General features: G+C 46.0%; 1 protein-coding gene across 1 annotated transcript; it reads right to left on the bottom strand.

The window, feature by feature from the left end:
* Positions 1–61: 61 nt before the first annotated feature.
* Positions 62–18,553, bottom strand: LOC125712519 (dnaJ homolog subfamily C member 5-like). The gene is made up of 5 exons (XM_048982661.1): positions 18,332–18,553; positions 7,406–7,537; positions 5,990–6,203; positions 5,193–5,364; positions 62–4,187 (listed from the first exon to the last, which is right to left on the bottom strand). The coding sequence occupies exons 2-5, from the start codon at positions 7,513–7,515 to the stop codon at positions 4,084–4,086; spliced, it is 600 nt and encodes a 199-aa protein (XP_048838618.1). The 5' UTR covers positions 7,516–7,537; positions 18,332–18,553; the 3' UTR covers positions 62–4,083.
* Positions 18,554–19,481: the final 928 nt, after the last annotated feature.

Raw genomic sequence — 19,481 nt, forward strand, 5'->3', positions numbered from 1 at the left:
CAGATGAGACCAGGTATATAAAGCTTATGAGGAAAAAAAAACACACAGGAGAAAAAGACGATTAAGCGTCAGAAACATTTATTGTACAACAGCAAATCAGATAATCACCCATGTTTGTTTTCTTTTGAACACACAGTAAATAAACATGCTAAAACATAAAACTGGTATTATACTCAATATATTCACATATAATGTATGTACAAGAGACCATAACCATTAATTCTTGTATTACACCTTGTTTAATGGCCACATCTAATGACATACCATTTAAACTAGTCTTTTATTAAAAACATAAAAGTTAAATAAATAAATGCATCATATAACCGTTTCACTATGCACTATATGCTTGTTTGAAGGTTCTAACAGAACGTTTTTTTTTTGTTTAATCGATCCGTTTTGAGATATACTCTTGAATACACATTGCATTCACTAGAACAGTTAGCAGTTCCCATCTCAAAGAAGCCACAGCAATTGGGATTCTGGGATATTTATTCCGTAGTGAGTTACTACAGATAGAAACACAACCGACCAGGCCGCAGGAAAGCAAGAGCATAGGGGGTTTGATTCTAGTGTGATTAAGATGATTGAACCCCTGGTATTAAGACATATTCAGGAAAAAAATGCACAAACCATAAAAGGTAAATGATTGGTGTTACAGGGTGTGAAATTTACATCATTTCATTCCCCTCATATGTTGCTATATTTATTTTAAAATTAACCTCTGGATTTAGGTTTTACCATAAAGTAGAAACAGCAGCTTCTCTATAACAGTTTCATTGCTGGCCCACATTGGACCACAACTATTACGCCTGCACAATAAAATGACTGCTGCGAGCGGACCTGTAACGATTTAGTGAGGTTACTACAGGTCATTGGCCGGATGAACGTCACCGGAATCGACGGGCTATGGTACCACTCGGGATAAACTAATTTTGCGCATCACACTTAAAAACCAAAACAGTAATAGTCAAAGTTCGAAAAACCATCTATCTATCCATCGTGTAACTGCTTATCCTGGCCAGGTTAAGCGAGCCAACTTGTTAATTAATGAGGAATCAGGCTTGTCAAACAATACTTAACCGTGATAAAGACATCATCGCAACGAGAATTACTATCTATTTCATTAAAATGATCAAACGTTTCTTCAGAGCAAGAATCATCAAAACAGCTTAATTAGTATAACACTTGTACCCGTTTTCAAAAAAGTCGAACAATATTTTTATTTTATTTTGCAATGCCTGTTCCACTTTAAATGCACATTCAAAGATGTTATATTCCAACGACGTGCAAACTTGCCCTGACAAAAACCTTTTATAAAATACAAGCCGAATATATTAATTTCTATTTCTCCTATAATTATTCTAATCAATTTGATTTGTGGCGCATGCGGGGATATGTCCGATGCAAAAGCACCAGCCGAGTCGTCCTACAGGAAATAAAACGATTTGAAACACGTCCCTGGTTACAGCTCAGACCCGGTAGAGATTGTAGCATAATGATTAAAACAAACAAATACAATAATCAGTGCCAAGTCACGGGTGTTCAGTCATAACATGGCGTAGAATGTTTACGGGAATATGATCCTGTACCTATGTAGATATACATTCGCTGTTGTCCAACGCGGACATTTCAGGTTCAGAATATGGAGGAAAAACGGTTCCTTGCGAGTCAGATTAAAAGTGCTGCAGAAATCCAGTTTGATAAAACTGCAGCTCGAATATTTCATTAAAGAAAATCTTATGCATCAAATAAAAAAATGTAAGGACAGGCTTTTACATGAAATCTAAGTATTTTTCTTCCCTCTGTTTTGCTGGCCATTTCTATACACTCTCGCTGTCACTTAAGCAAAGGACACAGTGTCTTAAACACGACTCGAACCCAGGCCCGCCACCGCTGTCCAGCTCTATCACCGACGGCACAGGTGCTAGTGGGGGTGTCAGTCCGCGGGGGGGGGGGGGGGGGGGGGGGGGGAGGCATGATCAGAACTGAAACAGGATAAACACATACACACACACACACACACACACACACACATAGGCCAGCTGGGCTCAGTGCCTGATCTTTAATCCAGTGTTTCACAGTTTGCTCAGCCTTACAGACTCAGGAAGCTACAGTACTTAAGTCTCTCAGAAAAGGGAAGTTGGATAATATGCCAGTTTTCTCTTTTTAAAAAAAAAGTCAGGATTAGTCCCACCAAATTAGCAATAGGAGAGGTCCAACCAATGGCCGCTTGGCTCTGCTAACCACCCTTCCAGAACTGCAGTCTTGCTCAGGGTGACAGTAAGAGTTCTAAAAGCTCACCTCACCTCCGAGAGTGACCAGATAATCCATGTCAGGGAGGAAACTTTAGGCTGGGACCGGATATGTAAACTCCCAGTTCAATTGAAAGCACAGAGTTCTTGCTCCGTGCTGATTGGTCAGTCTCCTATAATCATGCGCGTGTCACTAATGTTAATGTGAAACAGCTGGATGAGTCTTTCAATCAAGGAAATAGACCAGTTAGAGTGCAATAAAAAGTGACATTCAGTCAAAGCACAGGAGCCTTTCAGTTTTAAGGTAGTTTGTAAATCCGGAAGCTCAGAGTGTCCTATCTGGTCTCCCTAATCACTGTACTGTCCCGCCCATCCTCTAAACCAGTGTTACTTAACCTGGTCCTTGGGGACCCCCAGACAGTCCATGTTTTTGCTCCCTCCCAGCTCCTCGCAGCAAAAATGTGGACTGTCTAAGGTCCCCAAGGACTGGGTTGGGAAATATCGCTGTAATCGATTTGAGCTTACTAATAATTCCTATTATACGAGATATGAGAGTCTTAGCCTGCTTTCCAGGTATAGCCACCCAGGTTTCACTTCAGCATTAGTGCAGCAAGCTGGTTCAGTACCTTCAGGACCCTGTCTTGCCTCCACACCCCACCCCAACGGCCTTTACAGACCCTGAACGCACAGCTGTGGTGAAGCAGACTTCGGAGATAAAACGAGGACTACGGACAGACTGGTAAACAGCAGGGGTACACCACAAAATGACCATCCTCTTCCGACATCATCGTAAAGACTGCGAACGCAGACAGTCAGTTTTGGTGCCTGCAAACTCTGGGCTCAAGACAACAAGAAAACTCTGAACAGAGGAGATGCTAAATTAATGCTTCATTAATGGTCACAATTCCTCTCCACACCAAAAAGGAGACTAAACCAATAGAGGCTTTACCATCAGTAAGCATCCTCCAGGGGAAAAAATTAATATCAGTAATATATGATGGTAATCTGACCTTACTTAAGTTCTACAAATGGTATAGTCCACAGAATTCAGTCTCGAACGGAATGAACCAAAAACTCTTACGGGGGGTGAAACACTGCAGATTTTGCATAGATAAAAACCAAACTAGCCACTCTCCACCACGACTCATGGTAACTTGGGCTTTCTGCCCACGCCACTCAGGGAGATTCTTCAGTATTGTGTTATTCAATTTTTAGGTAATGAGCTTCACGGGACTGGGCAAGAACTGGATGCAATGCTAACTGGGGGGGGGGGGGACGACAGGGGTGCGAGAGCGACAGGTGTGGGAGAAGCCCTCTGGGCACCATAAGGAGATGATATGACTTACAGTTTTCCTTCATGGGGGTGGGCATTGCATCCTAAATTGTATGAGCACACTTACGTCAAGAATATAAGAACATATGACCATGTGAGATTATGCCTTAAACCAGGGGGGAGTAGAAAAATAAACAGAGTGTCGATCTTGAAACACTGCAGAAAACGAGAAGGGGGGAGGGGCTTGCAGCATGGATGGGGGTGGAGCTCTGGAGAAGTGGATGGGAGGGGGAGGCAAAATGGTCCTCTGTAGAAATGTTGATGCCCGCAAGTTTGGTGGTGGAAGGAGGTGTCTGAAAAAGGTCAGTTTGTTCCGAATCAGCCTCTTCATCACGCTCATCTTCCTCGGCATGGTGACCATCCGGGATGGAAATGGCATCTCTGTGTCTTGTATTCCGCTGCCTGGGTTTTCGGATTGAGGAAGGGAAGGGGGCGGGAATGAGGTGGGGATGCAGCAGGCCTAGGGGACATGGGGACGGAGGAGTGGGGGTTGGTGATCTAGTTGAAGCCTGTGTCCGTCCTGTAGCTGGTGTGGCTGTCTGTCGTCAGCTGGGTCGTCTCTGTGGCTGAGGATGGCTGCATCACGATGGGATCCACACCCTCTGTGGGAGAGACGCACGTGTGAGAACACGCATGCGCACAGACGCGTGCATGTGTGAGGAAGGCACTCGCCTCGGGCCAACATGCACCTGTATCACTCTCATTTTCAACAACTGATATGTTGTCAGCAGAGTGTTATGGTCTAGACGCTTAGCAGACACTTTTATCCAAGGCAACATACATCAGCCAGTCCCTGGAGCAACTGGGGGTTAAGAGCCTCGCTCAAGGGTCCAACAGTGAACTCACTGGGATTTAAGCTGGTGACCTTTTGATCACAGACACAGGTGTCCCGACAACCTACAGCTCTGGGCCTGATGGCAAATGTGTGAGGTTAGCACGTCTCTTCGCGGGTCAAACTGGGTTTTAGCGCTCGATTAAAGGGTCTAATCATGACCCAGCCCCTCTCCCAGCAGGACCACTTCAGGTCAACAACTCAAGCTCAAAACAGACAGTGAGAAAGAGAGAGAGACAGACATACCATGTGGTGAAAAAAGACAGGTGTTTAATTACAAAGGAGAGGACTTTAAATTTGGCATGACTGGGGGCAACTGAAGAACTATACGACGAAATATGGATATATAGAAGGGAGGACCTATGCTAAGCTCACCCTTAGCATGATTACTTACTAGCTTAAATCATTATCAAGAAACGCGAAACCAATAAATGCAGCTAGAATGTTGCAATGGCCAATCACACGCAAGAACAAAAAAAAAGGCGGTATGTCAGCAAACAGACAAATGAAATACAAGAGATGGGAGAGCAAACTGTATATAAAATGCATTTCACCCTGCCTCTGGCCCCACCCCCAACCCCACCCACAGCCCCACCCAGCCTCTGGCCCCAACCCCACCCACAGCCCCACCCAGCCTCTGGCCCCACCCCCAACCCCACCCAGCCTCTGGCCCCGCCCCACCCAGCCTCTGGCCCTGCCCCACCCAGCCTCTGGCCCCGCCCCACCCAGCCTCTGGCCCCGCCCCACCCAGCCTCTGGCCCCGCCCCCTCCGTACCTCTCTCGTCAGACTGCAGTTGAGCCTCCAGGTCCTCAGGAGACATGTAGAAATCTGGCTCCCTGTCCGGTGGGGGCCGCGGTTTGCATTTCCCGCAGCAGCAGTTGCAGCAGCAGCACAGGCAGCAGCAGAAATAGCAGCCCGTCGCCAGGCCGCAGAAGATGAACAGAGCCTGCAAGGGGGTATAAGAGAGGAGGAGCCGTGAGAAAGGAAGTGCAGAGGGACTTAGAATGCAGCTAGAGCCAATCCCAAACCGGCCCCTACACACTCCGCCCCACCACTTAGCCTTCGACTGCACATTCCTGACACCCGTTGCCATATTGAATCGTCTCCCAAAGCAACAAGGGCTAAGCCCTCATGAAGCCGGTCAGCTTTATAAAACCATGTAACCGCTGTGTTCTCGCAGCGGATAAAGTTTTTGGTTAACAGCTCATACAACTCATCTTATTAAATAAATGACAATTCGGCTTCTTGAGGAAGCCATTCCGTCACCTAATAACGCATTTTCGCTTTCCCATAAAGACGACTGAACAAGGCGGGGCGACGGCGAGTGTCTCAAATGTTTCTCGCGAAATTCTTTCACTTTAAGTGCACAGGGCGTTGTTGTGAGGGCAACTCGGTGCAAGTGTAACTAATAATGAGGGCGAAGTGTCGAGGGTATAGTTTGGGATTGGGCCCTACTCTGCAGTTTGAGTCTGTCTATCGCTGCTGAGGGAGGGCCAATAGCCAATGGGAAGCAAGGGCCAATAACCAATGGGAAGCCAAGTGACTGAGCACATGGCATTTGTCCGGCTCACCTTGGCCCACCAGCTGGACAGGACAAAGTAGGTGTTGACATTTTCCTCGCCAAACTGCTCGGCCACGTAGAGACCCAGGGAGCCATATTTGTCGTAAATGTTGCGCTTGGTGGGGTCCGCTAGTGTGGAATGTGCGTTGTTGATCTCCTTGAACTTGTCCGCCGCTTCGGGGTTGTCTGGGTTCTTGTCGGGATGGTACTTAAGTGCCAGTTTTCTGATGAGAAAGCGAGAGAGACGGGAGGGATATTGGCGTCAAACATCTAAAGCCTCACTGTCACCCCCTGGGGGAGCCGATGCAGTGTCAGAGAATAGCAGCACTGCCTTGCCAGTGACAGTTGGTTCATACTGGTTAGACCGCTCTGCGTACGGGGAAACGGTCGTAGTTCTCCTGTCCCGGTACTTTACACATGCGCACAATACGTTGTATTTATATTTTTTATTTTAAAAAATAAAATTATTATTCTGATATTCCCTGCACACGTACCACAGCAGACAGCTCTGTGTCCATTTCTCTACGTTTCACAAACTTTACTCAGCTGGCTGGAGTGAGGTTTGCAATTCAACACGAGTCCGCACACGCATTTACGTTATAACAGTATAACAGTTTACCTTGTAATAAAGCGGACACATCGGCTACTATTTTAGAATCTTGTGATTGTTGACGCACCACAGCACATAATAATGAAATGCGTCCTCTGCATTTAACCCATATGTGACATCATGACACAGCAGAGGGCAGCTAATTCAGCGCCTGGGGAGCAGTGCTTGGGGGCGGGGCCTTGCTCAGGGTACCTCAGTGGTGTCTTGTTGGACAGGGATTCGAACCTGCAACCTTTCAATTACAAGTGTGCTTCCCTAACCATTAAGCCACCACTGCACCACCCTATGCGTACGGAGAAGTATGAACCAGGCCTCATATTTCAGAGACAAACACGTCACACCAGCACACAGCGTTTTATAACCCCGACATCACTAGCTAACTGCTGTATGCGAAAGACCCCCCTCATAAAGCACAGAATAAGCTGCTAATTGTCTGTTCAGGTTTAATTTGAGTGAACTTGTGTGAAACGGCAGTAATTTTTCCAGGATACAAGGGGAATAGTGTTTTACAAATGTTCTGCAAACAAATTAGGCTTGATAACCCGGGATGGGTGTGCATTTTCAGAGAGATTATCCGTAAAATCTGATTATGTGATATGATAAAATTCACTATTTTATGAGGATGTGTCCTGCAGGGGACACTGTAGAACCTGGGATAGGCTCCATGCTCACTGTAACACCAAAATGATTAAATGAAGAGAAAATGAATGCATGACATAAATTATTATAACTCTCTAGTCAGCATAAAATATGACTGGTATCAGCAGCCTCTCAGTGTCCTGTCAGGACCACCGGGGGGCGCCCCAGCTAGCCCACCTGTAGGACTTCTTGATGTCATCTGGCGTGGCGTTCTTGTCAACCCCCAGCACGTGGTAGAGGGTTTCCCCCGACGTGGAGAGTGAGCGCTGCCTCTGGTGTTCGGTCATGGTGATTCGCGTCCAGGTGGATCTGCGGGAAAGTGGCTGGTCGTGACCGGGGGGGGCTAGGCGGGGGTGCACGGGCACTCCACACGCACGCGCACACACAGACACTGGGAAAGGAGGGAGAGGGATGGAACGGGCCTTGATATAGCCAAGCGGAAGAGGGGTAGAGGTGGTCTGTGACTGCACGCTGTGGCCATAATAATGTGCTTTTATCCTTCATATGATTAATGCTATTTAATCACCTTCCCTATTCTTTGATCCAAAGTGATGTTCCAGCTACAGACAGCCCTCTTGAAACTACACCTCACAAACTGGGGACGTCGTAAACCAGGATTCCTGTAAGGTGCGGATTTGGCAAGGCGGGAAGCTGGTGGTTATGGGGTATGTCTGTGCATGTGTGTGAGAGAGAGAAATCTCAGGGATTCCCGCCTGGCCCCCACGTGGGATACTTAGGATGGGCCCAAAGGGGAGCCCTAGAACCAAGGACTGATCCATTTCAAGTGTCGGGGGGTGTTATTTACCTTATTGTAAGAAACAGGAAATGTAGACATACAAAAAAAAAAAAAAGCAATGGCTCACAGCTTTAGCAGCACAGCGAAAACACTGCAAACCAGAAGTGCAAATAAAACCCGCTGGGAGGACTAAAATGCTGATCGAGTTCCTCCCCCCACCCACACCTGCCCCCATGTACCTACCCCCCACCGGGTGAGAGAGGGCAGCGCCATCCTTGAGACTAATCTGACAGCCTGTCAGAAAAAAACGAGCAGATCAGCATGGCGTCCAAATCAACGAGTGTGAGGACAGATAAATATCTTGCGCCAGAGAGATTAACAAAAAAATTAACAATAATAATAATAATAATAACAACAACAACCCTGAACTGAACCCTGAAGAAATAAATCAGCATGTAGCCTGGTGGCCAATCACAGCCCTGCCAAACCTAAAACATCAACCAGGACCACTTTCTGAACAGTTCACTGGACTGCTCACTGACCAATCAGAAGCCTGCACGGTAATTTATGCACGACCGTCAGCAAATCACATCAGCCAGAGATGACCGCAGAAAGCATATATGCATAAAATGATGGAAAGCCTTAACTCCAGAGGCTGCTGTTTGTTTTATGTAAAACATATTTTGAATATATTTAAATGTAAAAGAAACCTGGAAAGGTCACATTTTAAGAATTATATACTATATTCCCTCATCGTCTCTCTCCAGCTGCCCCTTAATCCACCTGGATTTTTTCCCCTCTCTGTGGTAACCAGGCTGGACCGGGTCCAGAGGCCCGTTAAGCCCTATTACTGATGGAGTTTCTCTGGAAACAAAGCCCCGCATTGCAGAACTGGCACCCCCCCCCCCCACACACTTGCTGCCATACCATATGGACTGACTAAATCTCCATCAGCCTTCTTTGCTACCCCCTCCTCCAAATAAACCAGTGATCTCACACCCCCACCCGCTTTGTGCTAAATATTGTAACCCAAAAAAAAAAAAACATGCATAGAATGTGCTGCAAAAATCTAATTCATCTACATCACACATAACCGGGACCAATTCCATCCATCACCACTAGGTGGCACAACTTTAACCATCATCCTGAAGCCACCCTGCTGAGAGTGCTAATAAGGGGCGGGACCGTGTCCAGGTGGTGTGCGACAGCTTGCAGCAACGAGTTCGACCTGAGCTGGGGGAGGGTTACACCGGGGTCGGCCTGATCCGGGCTTGGCGACACCTTGCATCGCAGGAGAACTGTCTGTGGCAGCAACATGGACAGTAGAAGGATATTTAACAAAAGCATCTCTTCGATAAACAAACACAGTAGGGTGGTTCAGGAGCTGGGGAAATCCCAGAGCGTTGTGTGCGGGGGGGGGGGGGGGGGGGGGGCTTTCCCTACATGGATGGAGGCTGGTCTGTAGCATCGTGCAGTACCAGACCCAATCAGAGGAAGCCAGAGAAAACAAACACTGAAGAGGGCGGGGTCTATCGCTGCTGGGAGGCGTTATCTGACTTCTGGCCTCTCTGACGCTGGTTAATGGTGTGTATCAGATGGAGGCAGGCGTTCATTACTTACGCCATTTTACAAACAAACACACACACACACACACACACACAGATTATATTTCCCACAGGCACAGGGCGCATCATCAGAACCTCGTGACCAGCGGCAGCCATCAGCGACGTCAGCGCAGTCGCAGCAGGGGATGGGATAATCTCTTCCCGGCGTAATGATCCGTCCGCCTCGGCTCTGACGATCCCGCCTCCCCCAAAGTGCTGGTTCTGTCTCGCACCCTGCCGCCTCCAACGGGACACTAAGCAGGACGTGACAAAACCGGCACAAAGTGCTTCACGACCCCCCTTTCTAGACAGACAGACATGGTTTTCCTGTGATTATTCAAACCATAAGCCTTTAAAACAGGGATTTTGGGTGGGCAGGTGGTGCGCATAAGCCCCACCCTCTCAAGCAGCTGATGGAGAGCACCCCCACCCCCCAAATTCACGTGTACACTTCCTCTATGCAGCATGATTAAACATTAATAACCCCCTCCCCCCAAACTAACTGTCAACAGCCCCTAATACTTGGTGATGAAATACATCAGAGAGCCTGTCAGGCGTGGGGGGGGGGGTTATAATGGACATCAATCAGCGTCCATCCGGGGTAGGGGCCAGAACAGGCAGAATGCATGCCAGCGAGCAGAGCCCCAGCCGCAAGGACGCATGGTCCAGGGCCATGTTTCTATCCAGCTACATCCGAACGTGATGCCTTAGCAACAAGCGTTACCAGGCAGGCTCCTTGGAGACCGTGGAGGAGGAGGCAGTGATGATCCCACAGGGCAGATGACATCACTTAGGCTCAATGTCACACGCGGTTCCTGTGCTGCCCATTAACGAGAAATTCGAACGGGTTTATTAAGCTTAGGCTTTAACCACAGACTGTCCGATATAAACGCCGACTTTCTGGGAAACTTGACTGCCCATCACTCATAGTGCAGTGAAATCAGCTCAATAATCGCTTTAAGAAATTACACTGCCTTGTATTGTACCCACCCATAAATGAAAACCCCAAGCATCAAGGCACATGTCAATCCATCCACCACACGCTTATTCATTACAGGGTGATAGGCTGGGCCTGGAATCTATTCCTGGACGATAGGGAAGGTGGCAGGGATTCGTCCTGGATGGGAGCCCAGTGTCAGATGCACAAACACGCACGGACGATTCAAAAGACATTTATTCTCTTAGCTGCACAACACTGGATTGTAGGAACAAACCCGAGTCCCTAAAGTAAAGCCAGAAGGACATGCAAGCTCCAAACACACCGCGTGTAGGCGGGATCCGAACCCACGACCCAGGAGGCTAACGCACTGCTCGCTGAACCGGGATCAGATGCAACCTTGTTTTTATATTGCACTCTTAAAAAAAACGGAACAAAACAAAACGACCCTGTATGGATGGTATTCAGGTATGCTGCAGAGCACTGACATCCCACCCAGGATGCCGCACACTCATGTTCCCAGTCCTGCCACAGCCCACCATCACCCAGACCAGGATAAATGGTTATAAGATGGGACAATGGATGACTGGATTATCAAATATGAAAAAGTAATTATCCCTCAAACTCATTAATTTAACCAGGCAAAGTAATATTTAAGGTCAGTCGTTTGATGGCTGAATTGTGACATAATTCCCAATTTAAAACTGACTAATTTTGTCATCATTACAGAGATGATATCAGAACACAGAATGCGGAAGGGATATCAGTCTGGCAAGGCTGTGAGAAAACAGCCATCAGTCTTGAAGGCGCTACAGTCCCGGTCATCAATACGGGGGGGGGGGGGGTCCACTGCACCAGGTGCCGGACGTCAGGTGCCAGTACCAAACCAGATGGGGGAACTTTTCCAGTACTTCAGGGTGAGATTTGATCGCTTCAGATTTGACAAGAAGAACAGACTCAATGAGAAATGGATGGCATGAAGAGAAAAAAAAATGTGTGTTATAATAATATAATATACTAGGGCTGGATGGTACTGGAAAATTTTCAGATATCACTGCAATTAATATTGAGAAATTATATAGCAAAAAATAAGTTAAAAATAAATAAATCTCACAGACGGAAAAGATGAAAATGATACAACCGGAGAGCAGTTACAGAGGTATAACTTCACACTGATTTATAAAAAACATACTAGATAATCTTAAAAAGGCACAATCAAATTAAAAATCTCATTTTGTTCCCTATGACAGAGTAAGAATGTTTTAGCAAAATTTAAACCCCCTCCATACTATACTGGACAGTAAGAGGGTATGGAAAAAACACCCCGATTTCAATCCAGCTATCATGGTCCTCATGCTGTGGGAACTGCGGGTGCATAACATGCGACGTCAATAACATCATACATCACCCAGCTGGATAATAGTTAAAAATTCCATTTTCGAATTCTGTAAAAAAAAATCCCCCCCCCCCATTACGATGATGTCATTGAGCTGGTACCAATTTTTAAGATAGAAGAAAACTAACATGAAATACTGTACTACCACCAGAGACCTAAGTACAGAACTCAACAAACATGAACGCTTACCACAAGCTCACTAAAGGCCACCTCTCCACATCCCACTGATGTTCAAGAACGTTCTACAGACACTGAAATGTGGAACATTCACAGGGCTTGTTATGCCTGAAAGCAGACAGTGCATTTCAGTGGAAAACCAGGAACCAGCTGTCAAGACATACAGCAACGTTCTGCTGTATCAGGACCTTGACTACACGACATAATTAAGAGCACGACTGCTTCTGCTCTGTCCTGGAGAATGTCTATTCTGATGCAAAGAACGTATCAGAACGGGAGAAGAACGATTACAGTCGACCACCCTGGCCAAATTCTGGACGTAAACATTACCAATAAATATCAAAAAGACCAAAATCAAGCAATTTGAGCTTTTAGAAACACAAATGTAAGGGTGATGTGGGTTAAAACTTGATCAGTCACTACAGGAGGGACTGTGGTCTCTGCTGCTGCAAGTGGTGTGAGGGTGTAATGCATGGTTTGTCTAATATTCAGGTTCAGTTCAAGACTGGATTCTATTTAGAAAAATCAGAGAGGAAGCCATCACATTTTTGCTCAGGGAAGTTTTACTTGCACAAAGGGTGGGTTCAAGCAACTAGAGGAGGCGGGACCAACCAATCAGATGTCCTGCCTCTGGTTGCTTGAACCCACCTCCCCTACAGTCTGATTGGATCAGAAATAACCAATCATTTTTCCTCCACCCCCACTGAACATACCTGCATAAGTAAAACTTCCACAAGCCATTTTTTCCCCATCAGTACTGTAGCTGTGATTGATTCTTCTACACAGATAAATACATCCAGCTGTATAAATAGGGAAAAAAAATCATATATTACAGGATAAGTACCCGGACCAAGGGGCCAACCACAGAAATGTAACCAGTACCAGTACCTGAGGCCCCTGTCCAAAACCAGGACCCTGCAATGGAAACAAACCAACGCACACATTACCCCTTTACATTTTTTAAGTATGTAACTGACTTTCATCTCATTTTAATATTGAGAGGAAAACTAAAACCTTTCCTAAGCAACAAAATAATTTTGCTGTCCTGCAATAAAAATCACAATGCAGTTAGAGTGGGGGGAGCAGTATCCACCCACCCATCCACCCATGTGCAGCCTTATCCCAGGCATCCTGGAAGGGATACCAATCTAAGATGCATTTTATGTCTAGCAGACATTTTCATTCAAAGTGACATACAGTTCAGAGAGCAGGGTCAGACAGACCCTGGAGTAACTTGATGTCAAGGGCCTCGCTCAGGGGCCCGACGCCGACATCATACTGCCAGCCACAGGATTTGAACCAGCAATGTCCCGATCACAGGCGCAGTGTTCTGAACTGCTGCCACACGCTGCACCCAGCAGAGGACATGATCACAGTCGACGGGCAATTCACAGACACCAATTAGCCTATAACTGCACATCTTTGGACTATGGAGAGGAAGCTGGAGTTCCAGGAGGAGGCGGAGCATAAAGCACGTGCAGATCACGTCCTTCCTCTGCTTCTCGCTTCCTTCAATTAATAGGCAGAAGGAAAAACATGGAATAAAATATGAATATTTTGTTGTTCGGCTTGCCCAGCTTCGGTGACCATGGCTGTGTGTATTATTCTGAGAGTAGGGTAAAGCACCATAGCTCGGCTCCAGATGACTTTAACACCTTCATCTGTAATACGCCCCCCCCCGAACGACGCCGCAAAGCACGCGGTCTCCGTTTACGAGGTGCGTCTCCTTGCGCTCGCCCGTGAACGAGGTGAGCCACGTCTGTCTGCAACCTCCACATAAACGCAAGATCCAGCAGCTTTGAGCTAACGGGCAGCCAGGTCCAGGTAGAAGATTCTCAGTCTCTTAAAAAGAAGTAACAAACTAAAGGGGAGGAGAGATTACGCCGGGCGATTTCACACTGATCGCTTCAGCTCTGTCTTCACTGCTCATGAATCCATGGCACCAACCACGCAAAGTGCCCAAGTCCCATCAGTAAGACAATTACGATGTAATAACAGCATAGGTGTTAAATATTCTGTCTCTCTCGTTGTCACAGACAAATCGTAACTATCACACAAGTCGTTTAAGAGCAGCTGGTAATCTTTAACTAGGTTACAACAGTATATAGCCCGAAGACAGATCAAATAGGCCTACGTAATCCTTCTGACAAATATTACCATTATGTTCACAACAACACTCGATTACAAATCCAGTTTTTATTAGATCAGACTGTTGCCGGCCTTATGGGAACAAAATGCGATTTTGAAAAGTTGAGGGCACGTTTGGAGCAAAATCCCGCAGAGGGGTTGACAGATGAACGCTGCTCCCTTGGGGCTGCTGGGGGGGGGCGCGCGATCGGACACAGCAGCCTGTGCGCGCCCCGGAATGCGCGCAATAGGGGGAGGTGAGAGTCATCTGCAAATTATTTAAATTTTGAGGTTTGAAAGAAAAAAAAAAAAGTCACTTAAAACCACTATGAGAATCGCTTGCAGGTAGGTACGCAGTCGACAAAACCATCAAGCCGAAATAACTCATTAGAAAGTCAACTATTAATACCCTGGGTGCAAATTGTGGGTGAAAAATAATAGGAGAGCCGTGGTTTTCCACTCGTTTGATATTAGTAGATAAATATGTCAGCATTTCGTCCCGCGGTTCAGGGCACGTAAGCATACAAGGGAAGGCGATAACTTAAAACCAGGCCATTAGACGGAAGACAAACCGGCGTCCGATTTTTGTGATGTCGCTGAGGTTCGTTGCCGCCACCATATCACGTTTCAAGCGGAAGATATTCCCAAAGAAAGGCTCCACAAAGACACAAGGGCCCAGACAAACACAGCTCACGACAAGAGCAGAAATACCCCATTAATCGCACTGATCCTTACTGCTCCTCTCAAAACAAGGAAAAGATGAAATCACAATTCACCAGGTGGATGATACTGGAAATTAGTATAGGCTAATTCATGCGCTTCAAATCGGTTTTGAACTGTATTGCTAAATTAAACAGACAACGTCATGCACTAACCACCACATAATCACGTTGTTTAACTTGGTGGACTTAATGGAACAGGGAGTAACAAACACATTAAATGACGTGACCTCATCTTATTACTTTACCAAATAACATCCAGTTCATTTCTGCAGCTCCATACGCTACAACCCAGCAGCTGGGTTGTTGAATGTGAACCTAACCTTCCATAACGTGCCTCTTCAGTGAGCGATTCCCAAACTATCTTGCTGAATACAAGTCTGCCAAGATCACCCCCGCAAGCACAGCCGTCATTAGCGACATCATTCCTAATTACGGGGGCGAGTTTCGATATCAATACGAAAGCTGCAACGGGTTTCACAGGCATCACGAGTGTAGCGAGAAGGCCAAGAATTTTCATTCCTTTTTTGTTTTCGTTAAATGGATTGAAAACGAGTACATTCTACAAGATCTTATTCAGAATTGCAACACACTTTTTTGGCCAGGTACATCTGCATGTACTACGGATTTTTTCGTCAGTATTGATGCTTACACTCACAGATAACAGAAGACCAAAGACAGCATAAATTAAAAGATAGATAGGCAGAAATAAAATAGAATAATGGTATAAAATAGTGCAGCGCAGACTGTGCAATATACTAACGATAATTAGAATTCTGTGATTGTCACTGTTGACACGCCACAGCACACAACAACGAAATGCGTCCTCTGCATTTAACCCATATGCGACAATGTGACACAGCAGGGGGCAGCTAATTCAGCACCCAGGGAGCAGTGCTTGGGGGCGGTACCTTGCTCAGGGTACCTCAGTGGTGCCTTGCTGGTCGGGGATTCGAACCTGCAACCTTTCAATTACAAGTGTGATTCCCTAACCATTAAGCTGCCCCTGCCCAATTATATCGACAGCCAATCACAGGCTCATAACAAAAACGCAATCAAACCCTACGCACGATTTACGGACACCACAGGAAACGCAGCGAGAACAAGCAAAATGGACACACAAGACGGAGGCAGAATTCAAACCCAGGAAGTGAGAGGCAACAGCGCCCCCCACTGACAAGACAGACACCCCAAGGCACTTATAAGGGCGTCAGACCAACACAACTGAAGAATTAATATGTACCAGGACACCACAGAGATGGAAACAAAGAGACAGAAAATAAGGAAATTAAGAGAAAACATTTGGGGGGGGGGGTGCATTTTGCTACCTCAGGCCCTGGACAGCTGTCTGATAGATTGGGAGTAACTTGGGGGGAAAAACCGCTGAAGAGGTACATTCGACATGAGCTGTAGTACCGCAATTCATTAGCTAATGGGACGTATTCTATTAGAACTCAGTTCGACACCGACTGCATTGGCTTTAACGGCAACTCAAAACACGCTGAAAGTCATACGTTTACGCTCCTCTTATGAGATGGATTATCCCGGGGAGGGTCTTGTACAGCTGACAAGTTTCATATCCCCAGTTTGACATTTATTAACGTAAACAGATTTCCAGAGGATCGTGACAGCCATTTTAAGAACCTGACACACTATGACCTCCCTAACCTACATAAGCTGTCCATAAAACTGAATTTAAAAGGGGACAACCATCTATGATATGATGCTTTGGGGGGGAGGGGCGTTGAAGAAGGAAATCTACGAATAATTACTAGAGAGACTATGAACAAAACGTTCACATGCAAGTCAGCGCCTTGAAACTATACAAGTGGTTGCATTTGATCCACAAGGCTGTAACTACGATGTCCCATACCCTCGAAACTGTCAGAAAGCTAAAGTGCATTCATTCAGGTCCTTTATCATTTTTTTCCCCGGAAAGAAATAAAAAAAATAAAATCAGAGGGAAAACCCCAGAATTTAACCATGGGCAGGATACCATTGTAAATACCTATAAAAAGCACGTGCTTTTATATTCCTTAAACAGAAGTACACTTCTAAAACTTACCACTTTTGTTTTGCGTGTCCCACTGTCATGAGAAAAACGTACTGATCACAAGGCGTACATGAATGTCACGAGAGGAGGATATTGCCTAAGTGTGAAAAGTACCTAAGGTTTTTTTTTTTTGCTTTAACGCCACGCAAGAGCGGGTACCACTGAAATGCGCATTTCCTCATATTAGCCCACAGAAACTCAGAGGATTGCATTCACTCGAACTCATGGACGTGTAATCCTCCATGTAAAGTAAAATGGGGGGTAGGGGGACACCGCGGGGTTTGGACAAGATGGCACATTACGGGAAGGGGCAGAAAATCACAGGGAATTAAAGTGATCACAATCAATTATTCTGTTTATGGTTTAATTTCGCTGTTACCTATAACTTGTTTGTTATAAAACGAAGAGGCAGACTGCACTGATTGTTAAGCTTAAAGTTACCATAATTACGCAGGGTTACTCTCTGGGGTGAGGGTTTCCTAGGAATACAAAGCTGTGTCCCGGAATGGCCCACGCACCGCTTTAAAGCCTATAATTTCGCCAACAGCAGAACACGTACCTGTTTTATAAAAGGTGCGTCGACTTTTAAATATCTCAAATCAGTTTTTTTCGCTCGTAATCTCAGACCGCAGAGGTCCTTCGCTAGCCCAGAAAATGCGGCGAAATGCGGCTTAATCCTACGTCCCCCCGGGCATCTCCGGGAAAACCCGCTTGGCGTGTTGCATTACAGTAAGGGCACGGCTTGTGCATGGCCACGGCGACCTAGCAATGCACGCCGGTGCCATCGGCCAACGCGACTGAACGCTGATTTTAGAAAATGTTATTTAACGGGAAAGTACATGGTGGACAAGCGAAGCGTCGGCCGAGCATCTAAGGCCACCATCCAGCGGTAAATCGCATTTAACAGACAGGTGCTGCGGAGAACCAGACATCAGCCGTTCTAGTTTAGCTGACATTACTACGCTGCAGTGGCTGAAATACCACACGGGCCCAAATTAATTCATTAATACAGAATTGTATGCGGTCTATGATTTTTTTTTCTGTTTAATTACGATGATTTTTTTTAATGAGCTTTCATCCGGTAAGAGTTGATCTGATAACAAACGAGCTGGTTTCAATGGACTGTGCTCGGGGCCGGACCGCAGCGTCCGGTCGGTAAGCAGGTTGCCTGCCTTTAAAGGAGCATATCGCCGGCGCCGGATCAAGCGCAGCGCCCGCAGCATCCATATTGGTTAGGCGGATAGTAGGCACGGCCGGTCAGCAGTAATCCAAGGACGGCGCAATTGCCAGCCCAGCTTAGAGAGGCTGGGGGGGAAGCAATTCGAGGATCGTTTCCGACCAAGCGGCTTCTTACCGTTCAGTCTTGCTCGGAGGTCAGCGTCCCGGGGGGGGAGTTCGGTTCCGTCAGCTACACTTAGATTAGTGCTAATGTTATTGTTATTATTATTGCATCCCAACTAAGCAGCACACAAGCGTAGCAAGCAAGCGAGCCACGGGCACCCACAGCGGCTCAGCCACGGCTCGTCCCCGAGAGAACGCCAGTCGACGTGCGCGCTCCCGAATGCCTTGGCCAGAATATCAGTAGCTCGTGAAGTGTGTGAAGGAAAGTAAAGGCAGGTTTGGGGTGGTAAATAAATGCAAAGCAATTTAAAATATGGATTTTTACATAACGTGTGAACTTGCTGAACTGTTACTGGTGCACACGTTGGCTTATTGCATAATATTTTATAGACTCATATCAAATAGAAAGAGAGAACTTGAAAAGAAAATGGGTCTACTTATTGACAAGGCGTCAAATGAATTACGTATGAGGAACTTACAGTAAATGCATTTATAAGAAAACTGATCTTGTGTGGAGTACGTTAGGAGTTTTATACGCAGTAGCATTGTGCCAATTTAGGTAGGCATGCACGTACCTAACCAATATTCTGTAAAATGTAACGTATAAATGAATAATTCATTCATTCCTGGCTACACGAATAAAATAACACGTCGTCAAACTTGCAGTTTGGGTAATCTGGCCACTGAGCTAGTTCCATCAGATCGCATCATCTTCCCCTTCCCCCATCCTTTATCATCCGTGTCTTCTACCGATAACGCTACACGTGACCAACGAGGTGTCCCCTCGAGAAATTCACGACGCACATCACAGTAAACGTGGTTAGCTGAACGTGTTTCAATGTATAATAGTGACATAAAGTTTAATGAACATTATTTGTATTTAATTATGTCCTATGAGTGGTTTTGAAGTGGTTCCTACTCACAAATTTGGATCCGTATTCATTTTTCAAATTTCAATATTTAGTAACACTCGCCATTAACGGGCTTGAATTGGGGGGTCGTAGGCATTACAGTACGTGACAATAAATAATTCAGGATAAGATGTCAGCTTTAAGCAGACACACAATGACCATTATGGCAATAATGCTTGATAGCAAAGAAAGCTTTCATATATCCAGAAAACGTACTTGTATTTCAGAGGTTTTAGTGAAATCTAGAAGTCC

The sequence above is a fragment of the Brienomyrus brachyistius genome, chromosome 18, assembly GCF_023856365.1.
Source record: "Brienomyrus brachyistius isolate T26 chromosome 18, BBRACH_0.4, whole genome shotgun sequence".
NCBI classification, from domain to species: domain Eukaryota; kingdom Metazoa; phylum Chordata; class Actinopteri; order Osteoglossiformes; family Mormyridae; genus Brienomyrus; species Brienomyrus brachyistius.